The 15,331-nt window shown below is 35.7% G+C and overlaps 1 protein-coding gene across 4 annotated transcripts in view; it reads right to left on the bottom strand.

Moving 5' to 3' along the window:
• Nucleotides 1-15,331, bottom strand: part of CATSPERD (cation channel sperm associated auxiliary subunit delta) — a 100,342-nt gene that overhangs the window by 64,387 nt on the left and 20,624 nt on the right. For all 4 annotated transcript variants that reach the window (XM_074308675.1, XM_074308685.1, XM_074308695.1 and 1 more), the window contains exons 4-5: nt 5,470-5,542; nt 1,874-1,988 (exon numbers count right to left, since the gene is read on the bottom strand). In XM_074308675.1, coding sequence (XP_074164776.1) covers nt 1,874-1,988; nt 5,470-5,542 — 188 coding nt within the window. The remainder of the gene's footprint in view (nt 1-1,873; nt 1,989-5,469; nt 5,543-15,331) is intronic.

Raw genomic sequence — 15,331 nt, 5'->3', positions numbered from 1 at the left:
TTTCTTGAAAATAACATATAACTGAATTGTTTCCCAATTCATCCCCCTATCCTACTCCTTTTTATTGGTGACTTTATCCCATTCATGGTTATTGTTAATTGCCTACTTTCCTTCATCACATCCTCTTATACTTTTTTCTTTCTGCATCCTTTTTGTGTCCAGTGAAGAAAGATGTGAAATAGAAGAATTGTAATCAATACTAACAATATGTCATTGAAGCAATTTGCTTCCATTTCACTGTCCCAGTCCTTTCTCCTTCTTAACTTCAATCACTAGTTTTTATTTTTCCCTTTTAATCCTTCTACAATTTTCCTCTGAACAGTTAAAAAGGTTTTTTTCCTTATGACTATTACTTTCCCAACTCTACCTGCCCTCTTAAATCCACATTTTCCCACCTACTTTCTTGTTGAGTTTAATACATTTCAAAATATGTGTGCCCATTTAAGATTGTTTCATGTGATATCTTTTTACTCATTCTGTTTCATCTTTCTCATTAGCACTCCAATTGTGAGAATTAGTAAGTTTTAGCCCCTTCTTCATCAATTTATCCCTAATGTCTTTCTTTTTCCCCCTCTCTTTTATTTCATCTCTTAAGATCATCAATATATAACACTACTATCAAGATCTTCTAGTTATCTTATTTCATTGCTCCTGTGATCCTTGAAAATCATTACGATTCTGAAGGGACTCTTGTCTCTTCCTGTTAATGTTAGAATGTTAGCCCTTTATCATTATATAGACCCTCCCAATTGCCCAAATATGCTTCCCTTTCTATGTTTCCTTTGACACCTGGGTTTGAAATTCAAAATTTCTATGTATCTCTGGTCATTTTCACCAGGAATGCTTGAAAATCCTTTAGCAATTCTATCAAAGATACATTTTCTCTTGCAATCTTGCACTCAGGTTATCTTTGGCTATAGGCCTTTCTTTTTGGAATATTGTGTTCCAAGATAAAGTAGTCACTTCCAGAGTTTATATAATTCTAATCATTTTTGGAGGGGAATTGTTTGTTTGGTAATTCAGCATTCTTTAAGCATCTTGTAGTATTTCTTTTTTTTTTTTCTGACCCAAAGTTCTAAGATTTTGGCAATGATATTCCCTGGAAGTTTTTGGATGGGCTTTTCAGGAAGTGACTGGTGGATTCTTTCTAATTTTACTCTACCTTCTGGATCTAAAAGATCTAGTCAGTTTTCATTTATAACTTCTTAAAACATTTATCCATGTTTTTTTATGGAATATGGAATTTTATAATTTATTATATTGGATTTACTTGCTGTCTAGGGGGGAAGGAGAAAAATTTGGAACACAAGTTTTTGCAAAGTTTCACAAGATGAATATTGAAAACTCTTTATATGTTTTTTGAAAATAAAAAATTATTATCAAAATAAAAAATAAAGATGATGCATGGTTCCTTCTTCTTTGTAGATGACCACTCCCCTAGGTATTGTTTTCTCCGTTTAGAATGTGAGTTCCAACAAAGCAGGGAATAAATAACTTTTTTATCTGCATCTTTAAAAATTAGCCAGTTCTGCGCTATAAGAATAGTGCAATAATTGTTTATTAATTTCTTTTGTTTTCTGGCTTTACAGCCAGAATAATGGTTGCTACCAAGAGGAGCAAAGTAATTTATCCCTACAAAATAAATAAAATTTCCTATAGTTATAAAATTGGATGGTTCAAATGAATTTTTAAAAGTATTTAAGGGAGGCAGCTAGGTGGTGCAGTGGATAGAGCACCAGCCTTGAATTCAGGAGGACCCAAGTTCAAATCTGGTCTCAGACACTTAACACTTCCTAGCTGTGTGACCCTGGGCAAGTCACTTAACCTCAGCCTCAAAAAAAAAAAAAAAAAAAAAGTATTTAAAAACACATACCTAGAATCATAATCCAGGTATTATCTTCATAATCAAAACCAAAGACATTTCCATTTATTACTAATAATAACTTTGAAGAAGAATAAATAGCTGCTGTTACTTTTGGAATTCCAACCTAATAAAGATAATATTTATTAGTCATAATAATAATTATAAAAGCAATTTTCTAGACACATATGTTCATGACCCTTTTGGCTAATAATATTTGAAAACTTCAGTTCAAATACTGGGTCTAATAATGTTTATATGTCCTTAGACAAGTTACAATTTTATTTGGACCTCAGTTTCCTCATGTATAAAAGGAGGGAGGACTAACTGATCTCTCATGTCCTGTTCAGCTCTGTAGTCTATCATCTACAATTGATGACTTATACAATGAAGACAAAAGGCTGCTTTCCCTGGACAAAATTTCTCCCCACCATCTGCCCTACTGCTGATGTTGCTCTACCCTCCAAATTGGGTACTATGCCCAGAGACTATGCCCAGGAGGACCTTCTTTCTTGCTCTTCTGTCATCACTGTTCTCTCACTCATCTTCAGTCTCTTCCATCCTACTGGCTGCTTCTCTTCTCTCTACAAATAGAGCTGTGTCTTCCTCATCCTCATTTGATCCATCCCTGCTGGTCATCTTCTCATTCCCTTCTCCCTTTTCTGGCTAAACTCCTACAGAAGGCAATCTATAATTGATGCATCCACTTTCTCTTCCCTCGTTTCTTTACCTCTCTGCAGTATGACCTGTGACCTCATCATTCAACTGAAAATGACTTCAAAGTTCCTAATGATCCCTCATCTATCCTAATGGTCTTTTTCTCAGTGATCATCCTTTTTGCTCTTTTCTGGACCATCATATTCCAAGTTCTCCATTTCTTTAGAGTAGCAATTGCTAAATCACAATCTTAACTGTGGCTCTGTCATCCTTGAATTCTTTCTTTTTATGCTTGCAATTTTTTTAAAATTTATTTTTTTAACCAGGAAGCTGTGGATTTTGGCTATGATATTCCTGGGAATTCTTTCTATTTCTGCTTTTTAGAGATCTGGGCCCTTTTAATTTTAAATTTTCTTGAAAAAGGATATTTATGCTCTTTGTTTGTTTTTTGATCATGGCAATTTTTTTCTCCTTAAATCTATTTTCCGGGCCTATATTTTTATGTGAGATATTTTAAATTTTCTTCTATTTTTTTTTTCAGATTTTTGAATTTTAAAATATATTTCTTGTTTTCTCATGAAGTCATTGGCTATTTGGTCTGATGTTCAGGCAATTAGTTGCTTGGGAAAGGTTTTGTACTTCTTATGCCAATCTGTTAATTTCTTTTCTAAATCTTTCTTTCATAGTTCTCATTTCTTTTCCAATTTTTTTCTTCATATAATCTCATTTATAGAGACATTTAAAAACTTCTAAAACTCATTTCATTTCTTCTAAAAATTCAATTTGAGTTTGTACCCAAGTTTTGGTTTTCTCTTTATACATCTTTTAAGAATCATTCTCTCTTTCTGTGTTTATTTTTATTTTTAATTTATGAAAGAAAAGAAGCATTTTCATAACTTATTAGAAAAGGATTGCCTATGAACTTGCAAATCTACTCTCTTTAAATATATAATAAAGTTATCATGTAACTTTCTTTTTCCCCTTTTTTTCTTCCTTCCCACCCATCCTAGAGATAACTATTATTAGATACACACATATATATGTGTATACACACAATATATATACATATATATTAATATGAAAACTCATTCTATATGTACTTCTGTTTATCAGTTCTCTGAATCCAGATAATATTTTCCTTTATAGTTAATTTGAGTATTTACAATAGTTAAAATGACTTATTTGCTAAAAGTTGTACTTAAGACAATATAGCTGTTATTGTATATAATGTTCTCTTGGTTCTGCTCATTTCACTCTTCATTATTTTGTGCAATCAGGAAAATGTTGATAATCCAGCTTTCCTTGTGTTTCTGAAGTTTCCAAAAACTATATTTTTTTTCTTTCCACATGTGGAATTAGTTCTGAAGATAGCATCCTTCAGGTCTCCTTTTGAAGAAAGTCGATAGCAAGGTAATGTCATTGATAAAATGTTGGGCCTAACTTCAGACTGACCCAAGTTCAGATCCAACCTCAGATGCTTGCTAACTGCTTGACTCTGGGCAAATTTTTAAACTTCTACCAGTCTCAATTTCCTCAACACTAAAATGGAGATAATAATAGCACCCACCTCCTATGATTGTTATAAAGGGCAAAATGAGCTAAAACCTGTAAGGCATTTAACACATCCTAATACATAGGAGGTACTTAATAAATGCTTGTTAAGAAAAAAGCTAAGAACAATATCTTCCTTTTCCAAAGATTGAGTACCAACATTCTCCTGATGGAATCACACAGTGTTGCATCAACATTCTTTCCACCAATTAGGAGAGTGTCATGTAAAAAATGCTCCAGGCTTGATTAGAAATTCAGATTATAAAAGGAAATGGTAGAAATTATGCAACATATCACCGTAGATTGCAAAAATTTAGCATATAATGTGTATATATATATATATATATATATATATATATATATATATAAAGATATAATCAAATAACCAGAATTGTATGCCAGAATCTTGCTAAAATGACAATAAATCTTTGTACTATAAATGCAAATCCCAAAATATACTCAAAAATTCAACAGATAAATTCCATTTATCTGAGAATAGCCATGTGACACACAAAAAATTTTTTGAATGGATGTAGCCTTACTGAACACTCATAATTTCCAAACCACATGAAATGAAAAGCTATCAAAATATAGAGACTTAATGAAGAGAATCAAAATTATAGAAACAGGAAAAAATACATATAATCCTCATCATACTGGCTTCTTGGAGAGTTGTCCCAAAAATTATTTTAGTGAAAACTTAGAAGAGCCTACATCCAATAATTTTATTCAATCACAAAAATTAATCATTTTGTGTAGTGAGCTGTCGTCTCCAGAAGCTGGCGGATCGCTCTCTGGGAAGAGATCTGCTGTGTCAACTCAAATCTCTTGGACAGATTCTTCTTCCTGTAGTGAACCGTTGTCTCCAGGCAGTTGCTGTTAACTCTTGTCCAGAGAAGTGACTTCCCTTTCTGCAGAGAGCCCCGTCATGCCTGATGTAATGCAGAGACTTCTCCTCTTTAACTCTTGTCCTTCTCCAGTCCAATCTGCTCTCCAGGCCCAATGTTGCCTCTTTTATCCTCCCAGAGAATGGGCGTGGGAAGAACCACTTCAGCCAATGAGCTTGCTCCTTCTATCAAGTCAACCTGAGTTCTCACCTTGTAATTGTCCAGACAACCTGAATTCTCACCTTGTCACTGTCCAGACAACCTGAGTTCTCACCTAGTAATCCTAACAATTTTGCCTACTTGCAAAACAGTCTGACCCACACAAATGTGAAAGGACAATAAGGGGAAAGCAAGTTGACCCAAGACCATTTCTTTCTGAATTTGATTGAACAAAAAGTAGAAGAACAAAGGTAATAACTACTCACAGGGATGTAGACTTTCTCTTTTGCAAAGCATTTTTTTCTCCCAATAACTCTATGAATTTCCCCCCAGATTGTTAAATAAAAATATTACCTTAAATTTGTAGGGAATGTTAAGTGGAATTAGGCTTCTACGAAAATTATCTTTAGTTAAAAAAAGTTTCATTCTGAAAGAAACAATAAATGAGATAAATCAAGATTTTTTCAGCAAAAAAAGTAATTGAAAATCTAGAATAAGATACATTTTTTAACACTAGAAACAATTTAGTCTTTAAAAATGAGGTTTTTTTGAAAAATGTTTTTGGTTTTCACATCCCAGTAATCTGCCAATATTCACTCCCTCCTCCTCCTTTCAATGAGCCTTTTTTTTTTTAATTTAGAATTTTTTTTTCACAATATATATGCATGAGCAATTTTTAAAAAAATATTATCCCTTTTATTCATTTTTCCAAATTATCCCCCCTTCCCTCCATTCCCTCCCCCCGATGACAGGCAATCCCATACATTTTACATGTGTTACAATATAACCTAGATACAATATATGTGTGTAAATACCATTTTCTTGTTGCACATTAAGTATTAGATTACGAAGGTATAAGTAACCTGGGTAGATAGACAGTAGTGCTAACAATTTACATTCACTTCCCAGTGTTCCATCTCTGGGTGTAGTTATTTCTGTCCATCATTGATCAACTGGAAGTGAGTTAGATCTTCTTTATGTTGAAGATATCCACTTCCATCAGAATACATCTTCATACAGCATTGAAGTGTACAGCAATCTTCTGGTTCTATTCATTTCACTCAGCATCAGTTCATGTAAGTCTCTCCAAGCCTCTCTGCATTCATCCTGCTGGTCATTTCTTACAGAGCAATAATATTCCATAACCTTCATATACCATAATTTACCCAACCATTCTCCAATTGATGGACATCCATTCATCTTCCAGTTTCTAGCTACAACAAAAAGAGCTGCCACAAACATTTTGGCTCATACAGGTCCCTTTCCCCTCCTCAGTATTTCTTTGGGATATAAGCCCAGTAGTAGTACGGCTGGGTCAAAGGGTATGCACAGTTTGATAACTTTTTGGGCATAGTTCCAAATTGCTCTCCAGAATGGCTGTATTCTTTCACAACTCCACCAACAATGTATCAGTGTCCCAGTTTTCCCACATCCCCTCCAACATTCATCATTATTTGTTCCTGTCATCTTAGCCAATCTGACAGGTGTATAGTGGTATCTCAGAGTTGTCTTAATTTGCATTTCTCTAATCAGTGTGATTTGGAACACTCTTTCATATGAGTGGATATAGTTTCAATTTCATCATCTGTGAATTGTCTGTTCATATCCTTTGACCATTTATCAATTGGAGAATGGTTTGATTTCTTATAAATTAGGGCCAGTTCTCTATATATTTTGGAAATGAGACCTTTGACAGAACCTTTAACTTTAAAAATATTTTCCCAATTTGTAATGAGCCCTTTCATATAAGAAAATTAAGAAAACACAATTAATAAATTGACTACATCTTATCATGGATGTGACATTTTGTCCTATAGTTCCTACTTCTGTGCCAAAAGATGGGCATATTTCATCATCTCTTTTTTTGGAGCCAAGATTAATCATTATTGTCATTCAGTGTCTGATTTATCTTAATGAAACCATTTAATTAGAAGGCTTTTTAAAAAATTTAAATGAAATCCTTTAAGTGAAGACCTAACAATAAAATTTTGCTCGAACTCTCTTAAATTCACCAAGATAACATGATAAATGGTATGTGACTAGAAGAAATCATGTGTCTTGGCTAAGTCAATAATACATTATGTGTGAGGTTAGAAACATATGCTGGGTTTTTTCCCAGACCTTTGCTGCCATTTCCATGCATAGGCAGCTGGGTGGTACATTGGACAGAGTGCTGGATGAGAGGTCAGGAAAAGCTGTGATCTAGTCTAGCCTAAAATATTGACTAGTTGTGTGATCTGGGAAAAGCTACTTAATCTCTGATTTAGTTTCCTCATTAGTATAATAGAGATGATAATAATTACATCTCCCTTTCAGGATTGTTGTGAGGATCAAATGAGATAATAATTGTAAACTGCTTATTCCAATTCCTGGAACATAGTAAATGCTATGTAAATGTAATTATTGATTTTACCAACAAAAAATATTATCTCTAGATTCCCACCTGCTTAGAAAAAGACTTTCTTATAGGAATTATTGAAGCATTAAGGTAGAATTTTCCTCATCTGTAAAAAGAAGAGATTAGACTTGAGAGTCTCTAAATTTCTGTACCAACTCCAAATCTATAATCCTTTGCTCATAGGAAATTGTATTTGGGAGAACAACAATTGGGATGGGCAAAAAAACAAAAAACAAACAAAAAAAAAACCACAGGATAAAAAGATCAATACTTTGGGCACAAGAGCAATTAGATGGAGAGCTAGACATCCCCTCTGGTTCTCCACAGCCTTTCAAATCTCTTCAAACATAAATTATACATAGAAATATGATACAAGTAAAAGTGAAGGGGCAAACAAGGGACATAAAGAACAAGAACCTAATGATAGCCTGCTTACATTGTGGGACTGCATTACACTACAGAAATGTTCATGAAAGGAGGGGAAAGGAGGAGGGAGTTAAAAAAGGACTATGTGACCTGCCAGAGTCAAATAGAAATCTAGAAATGAATGTGATGAGGTTTAGAATTGGGGTAACTAAATGAAATTAGGGTTAATTAAAGTCTAGTGACAGGTCGGGGTACAGGGAGTCAAACAATGCTCCCCTTGGATTCGGCACAAGGATACAGAATTAAATGAGGTCTAGTAGTGGTGCAGGAGTTCTCTGTAAAGGAATTTATAAACCCGAACACCTAGATTGATAAAGGAGGTTTATTATGGGGTTTGGAAGTAAAGTTGAAGTCTAGTTAGTAAAAGGTAAAGGTAGAGATAAAAGGGCACTGGAAATAGGATTCCAGTGGACAGAGATCCTGGGCATGCCAGATGTAAAGCTGCCATGTTAGGAACCTCTGCAAAGAGAGAGCTCCAGTTTGACTCTTCTATAATGAGAGATTTAGCTAAAGGGGCCTGTGGGTGGTGTCCCAAGTTGGCTCAGAGCTGGGTAGGGATTGTGAGAGCCCTGATCTCCTATTAGAATTCAAAAGCATGCTTTTGACAGAATTTGTGAATCAAAGGTCCTAGCTTCTTGAATTGATAATGCATCAGCTAGGAGGGGTTGGGAATCAGAAAGGAATAAATCCCTCTGAAAGGATTAGTTTCTTAAAGGGAGCACACCACATCAAAGGGAAGGTAATCCCTGTGACACTAGAAAGAGAAGAACCTTCAGAGAAGTAGGTGAGGAGTAGGGCATGGGAATGAAATGTGGGGAAAAGGAAGGAGGCCTTACTTTGGAAATAGGAAATAGTAGCATTGATGAATACACCCATGGGTGAAGAGAGATGGTCTATAAAGAGAAATGGAAACCTTATACTTGGGGTGGCCTGGAAGAGTGGGTCTTGAAAAGTCTGTCTTCCTACGTTGATTAGGAGAAGTAGGGATGACAGGCAGAGAGAGTTAAGACCCCCTAGGGGAAACTGGAACATGGTGGTGAATGGTAAAATATGTAGATTTGAATCAATGTTGAATAGGTGGAAGTAACCAGGGTTGGAAATAGATCAGTGGTGGGCTGCATAATCTAGGACATGGTAAGAGAAAGACACTACCAACAGCATTCTCTCTGATACTGACTTTGTTCTGGAAATGAAATACAATGGAAAGGGGGAATCCATCTGACAAGCCCTATACAGCAGGGGCAGAAACCTCCTAGAGGGAAGGGTGGAGAATTAGAGCTTTGATTTTAAGAGGAAAAGAGAGGAAAGAGACTGACCAAGTAAGGCATAGGTCATGAATTAGAGATTAAAGGTCTAGAGCAGTTAGAAAGAGAATATGAAGAACAAGAGTGAGAGAAATAAGAAATTTTGGCTAAAAGTAAAAAGGTTGGGGGAAGAAAAATCAGATCAAAATCAGGAAAGAAAAAGGAACTAATAAGCAGAACTTTGAGAAAGGAGCAACAAAAAAAGGGCCACAGGAGAAAGGAAGACAGCTAGAACTTAAAAAGTTAAGGTAAAGTAAATGAAAGAATATAATAGTATGTTTATAGCACATGATTTGGGGTGGGGGAAATGCTATTAGAGACAGAAGAAAATAGAAGACTAACTTGTAACTGTAAATGTAAATGGATTAAAAAAATTCAATAAAAATGAAAAAGAATGACATTTAATTAGAAAACAAAACTCTTCAATCTGTTGCTTATAAGAAATAATTTAAAATGCAAAGATAAATAAAAGTGAAGAGAGGGGGCGAAATGTTATGCATTGAGTGAATCCAAAAAATCAAGAGTTGAAATTATGCTGATAAAGTAAAAACAAACATTCAAAAAATAAAAAAGTATAAACAAGAAAACCATATTGTACTGAAAGAAATTATAGACAACCAGTATCAGCAATAAATGTGTGTTCTAAATGCCTTAGCATACAAATTCATAAAAGAAACAGTTTGAGCTACAAAAAGATATAAACAGTAACACAATGAGGTCAAGAAATTTCAACATCTCTTTATCAACTTTGTATAAGTCTAACAAAAAGGTAAACGAAAGGGAAGATAGGGACCTGAACAAATTGCTGGAGAAACTAGAGTTAAAAGATTAATGGCATTTTCTAAATGAGACTGCAAAAGAATATATATTTACTACATAGAATTTTTGCAAAATTGATCCTCTATTGGGGCACAGAATTATAAAAAAATGTAAAAAGGCAGGAATAGTTAATACGACCTTTATAGACTATAACACACAATAAAAATAGTAATTATTTATGGAAGCACAAAGAAAAGATACAGACTCAAATGTAGAATTAACAATGAAATCCTAAATAATAAGTGGGTCAAAGAACAAGTCATAGAAACAATGTTAAAGAAAATGATAGGGCAGCTGAGTGGCCCTAGAATTCAGGAGAACTGAAATTCAAATCTGGCTTTAGACATTTAATATCAGTATGATCCTGGTCAAGTCACTTAATCTTTTTCCTTCAGTTTCCTCATTTATAAAATGAGCTGGAAAGGGCAAACCACTTCAGTATCTTTGCCAAGAAAACCCCCAATAGAATAACAAAGAGGAGGGAGAGAGAGAGAGAGAGACACAGAGAGACACAGAGACAGAGAGAGACAGAGACAGAGACAGAGACAGAGACAGAGAGAGAAACAGAGAGAGAGAGAGAGAGAAGAGAGAGAGAGAGAGAGAGAGAGAGAGAGAGAGAGAGAGAGGGAGAGGGAGAGGGAGAGGGAGAGAAAGAAGAGAGGGAGGGAGGAAGGAAAAAAGGAAAAAAGGAATGAAGGAAGAAGGGAGATAGGGAAGAGGGAGAAGAAAGAGGAAAATGATAATGAAAACATACCAAAATTTCTGGGAGATAGATAAAATAGTATATATACATATATAGAGAGAAGATTAATTATCTAAATGTGTATTTAAAAAATTAGAAAGCCAACAAATTAAAATAATAACCACCAACAGGGAGAATTAAAAATTAAAGGGGAAATGAACTAGAAATAAAAAAACCCTGATAAATGATAAATAAAACTAAAAGTTGGCACTTTGAAAAGACTAATTGAAAAATCCTTAGCTAATCTGATTAAAAAAAAAAAACACAGAAAAATCACTAAACCCACTAATGAACAAAATGAAATCACAACAAAATCAGGAGAGAAAATGAGTAATCATAAAATGTTATGCAAAGTTACATGCTAACAAAATTGAGTATATAAAAAAAATGGAGGAATATCTTCAAAAAATATTATATACACAAACTATCTGAAGACCTAAATCCTAAATAACCCAAACTCAGAAGAAGTAAATCTTAACTATGTTATGGGCCAGAATTCTGAACTTGAAACAAAGGATTCTTACAAGGTACTAAGTCAGTGGAATTGGAATTGATAGAGACAATAGTTATCTTATTTAGCATAGTTCAATATGATTGACCTGATCATACAAGGAGATGTTATGGGCCAGAACTTGAAACAAGGTGCTAAGAGGAATTGAGGAGACAATAGTTAAATCTATTTAGCATTGATTTAATCCTACAACAAATAGTGATTTCCTAGTGATATAATGATTGGTTTATACTCAGTGTACAGTATATAAGCAAGAAGCTCTCAGGGCCAGAAAGATAAGCCCACTAGAAGCTCTCAGAGCCTCAGCCAGGATTCAGTCAGGAAGAACTAGGGAAGACCAGAGAAGTGGTGGCAGGCTTCTCCACTGAAACTAAGATCCGGAAGGCCTCCAGAAAAACTAGTGGAACCCCAAATGAAGGAGACAAGACTTTGAAGACGACAATAAAGGATTTGGACTTTAATACCTGGCTGCATTTGGAGTGATTACTGAACTGAAACTAAGGCTGCCTCCAGAGACCCCAAGAAAACCCCAACAAAAGAATATTACATTTTAGAGAAGAATATTACATAACTATTATGGAACTAATGTGGTAGAGTGAAGAAATGGGTAGGGAGAATAACTGCTAGTACTTATTAAGAGAAATGTGAAATGGGGGAAAAAAATTTGAAAAGCAATTTGGAATTATGGATATAGTGACTAAAATATTTATACCCTTTGAAAAAAATTTGAAAAGCAATTTGGAATTATGGATATAGTGACTAAAATATTTATACCCTTTGAACCAGACTCCATTATTGGTCTTATGCCCAAAGAAGGTACAAATTTTTAAAATCCCTAAATATTTTGTGAAAATAATATATGTCATTTAGAGGGGCAACTAGATAGCACATTGAATAGCGTACTGGCCTGAAGTTGGGAGGAGTTGAGTTAAAATTTGGCCTCAGACACTTAACACTTATTAGTTGTGTGACCCTGAGCAAGTCACTTAATTCCAATTGCCTCACCCCCCCCACAAAACACACACACACACACACACACACACACACACACACACACACACACACACAAACACACATGCATATATAGGAAAACTATTATATTGTTTAAATCTAACTAGAGACTGTTTGCACCCAGCAAGTTGACTGCTTCTCAGTATCATTCCAGGAAAGTTGGAAAAAGCTACAAGGAATTCTGAGATGACCTCAGATCCTGAATCCAGCTAAAACATTCTTCTTTTGCCCCCCTCACTGCTTTTGGGTTCTCTTCATATATGAAATCTTATATAATTTGAACTTTCCAGAACCTGGAGGAAGAAGTCATCCTTTCTCATTTTCTCTCTCTACACCAAATGACCTAACAAATTTCTTTTAAAAATTATTTCAGATTTTGTGGTTTGTTCTTATGAATAATATAATTATATCAGAAGTGGTATTCTCAGATTGTAAGGGTCCTTTTTAAATGGGCGGCCACAGTGCAACAGGAGATTTGAGTGGTCCAGAAGTAATCTCTGTGGATATAGGACTGCCCTGTGGGTGGGATCATGGCCATATTGAGATAGCTTCGTAATGGGTGACAGCTCTCTTGCTGGTTGGCTGTGTGTGTGACCTCACAGGCCATTTATAAACCCACTGCTTGCAGCCAGTCTCTATCTTTAACCTGGCTCCCTAGCCTGGGGTAGCTGAGCCAAGCTGATGGATAGCTGAGACTAAGGAGTTTGGTAGTAAACATGTGAGTCTTCAGACCAGGTGTTCACTAGGGAGTTAACAAGTCAGGGCATTATGTGAGTAGGTATAATAAAGGCTTTTAAGATTACACGTGGCTATTCTTGAGTGCGCTATCGGTTATTAAACTATAGATTCAAGAAATCATGGCCAGAGACCTTTGAAGGCCTCAAGAGGAGATGAGCCGGGTAGAGTTGACACTGCAAAGGTCAGTGGTCAAAAGTACTCTGTTGGGCCTAGGACAGACTGGTAATAGTAACTGCTACAATGGCATATTACAAATGGTGCCCAACGTGGGGCATCAGAAATTATCAGGTTTTGATAATATTTAATATTCAGAATTAAGATTCTGAAAGATCCGGTAGAAATGCCACTTAGGAGGGAAGGCAGGCAATATGGACCCAGGTAACCCTGGGATCAGGTTCAAGGATATAGCTGAACATAATGCTTATATAAATAGGTTGGACCCAGGTAACCCCGGGATCAGGCTCAAGGATACAGCTGAACATAATGCTTATATAAATAGGTTAAAGAGCCAGATCTTCCATCTTTTAACAAAGATCACCACTGAAAAACAGCAGGAAGCTTGTAATCAAGCTCTGAGAAGGCTATCCCCACACCCATTAAATATAGCTCGGACAGTAAGGAACCTAGAGCTAATGCATATGTATGACAGTATAGAGCATAAAATGCGACAACTAGAAGTTGAGTTAAAAATAGAACAGCAAACAATTAAAAAAGAGTTGCTAGAATTGCAGGTTAAACTGTAGATTGAGATAGAGAAAGAGGAAAAACTAGGTTACTATAGTTAAAACAGGAAAAGTTCAAACCAGTGGCTGAAGCTAAGGAGGGAAATAAACAAACCACATAGACTTCAGTTGGAAAAATTCTTCTTAGCATTTTGTTGTTGTTGGTTTACCTTGTGCATTATTGTCTTAAGGAATCTATTGATTACCCTTCCATTGAGAAGAGGTTTAGTTTTTATGTGCAAAGCTCAGGTTGGATTTTCAATCAGCCTTTGGGGAATTTTCCAACTTCTGACCCACTTCTCTTAGCCCCACCATAGTGGGCCAAGGGAGAAGGAGGAGGAGGAAAAGGAAGGGTGATAATATCAGCAGCACTGCCCATTAATCCATTTAAAACTCCTGTGTCTTCATTTCAAAAGACGGAAGTAGGCTTTAAGGCCCAAGGCAAAAAGGAATTGTGGTGACTATAATATTCAGGAAAATTTAAAAAATACAGTTCAGTTAATTTCTAAGAAACCTTACAAGGATAAGATCTTTCAGTTAGAGAGAGTGGACTTTTGCCTTACTTTTTTTGTCTTTTTGACAAGAACTTTGTTTCCATTGTTATGTGGAAAGGCCTGGATGGCATTTGGAAAGGCCCAAGTTGGGCCCTGGGTACATTCCTTCCATTCTAGGTACAGATTCAACAGCAGAGGAGTTGATCCCCACCAGAGACATTTGTGACCTGGGGATCCAAGAGAAGGACCCGACAACAGCCCAGAGGGACCAGCCAGATGTCAGCAGCCCTCCAGACGCTGATGGCAGCAATGTCCCTCCTGATCATGACACCAGAGACAGCAGACACAGTTCCAGTACAGCAGCTGAAATGGACTGTCTTGGGTGATATGCTAATATAAAGACTGTAAATGGACAATGGGCCTATTTGCTTCTCCCATGGCTACTTGCCATATGGTGGTCTGGGGAGAGGCTTTGCCCTATGCTTTCTATTGAAGGACTATGCTTTTTAATTAGTAGGTGAAACAGAAGACCCAGGTGAACCAACTCTTCCAGGATTGAGGGAATTTCTTCTACTCTTATCCCAGCTTTCCTTCCCTATGTCTGTCCACTAACAAATACAATAACATGTAAACAGCTTGCTTCTTTACTTTTCTAGTAATTTGATTTTTTTCTCAACCATGAAAAAACAGAGGGATTAGCTTACGATGAAGATAAATTTAAATAAGAACAGAGAACAAAACCTTTCCCTAGATTTTGGGAATTTTCCCAAGTGGGATATATGAGTTAATGTTAGTGTGCTCCTAATTGGGGTTTAATATAAACTCCTCAAGTCAGCCAAAGGCAGGACCATGTCAATGTGAAGGGATGATTACATTGCCTATAAACTAAAAAAAAAATAAGTTGTTTTTACAGGGCAGTTTTTCTCAAAAACCATATAAAACCAAGACTGATGGAATGAAACCAACTCTCCAGCCAAGTTAGACTGGAAAAACTTCAAGAAAGGTCAGTCTTACTGGGATGAAAAAGGTGTTGAGCCCACCTCAGCTAGAC

The sequence above is a fragment of the Sminthopsis crassicaudata genome, chromosome 1 (genome assembly GCF_048593235.1).
Source record: "Sminthopsis crassicaudata isolate SCR6 chromosome 1, ASM4859323v1, whole genome shotgun sequence".
Classification (NCBI taxonomy): domain Eukaryota; kingdom Metazoa; phylum Chordata; class Mammalia; order Dasyuromorphia; family Dasyuridae; genus Sminthopsis; species Sminthopsis crassicaudata.
The sequence above is the reverse complement of the archived record's forward strand: the minus strand, read 5'-3'. Positions and strand labels throughout refer to the sequence as shown.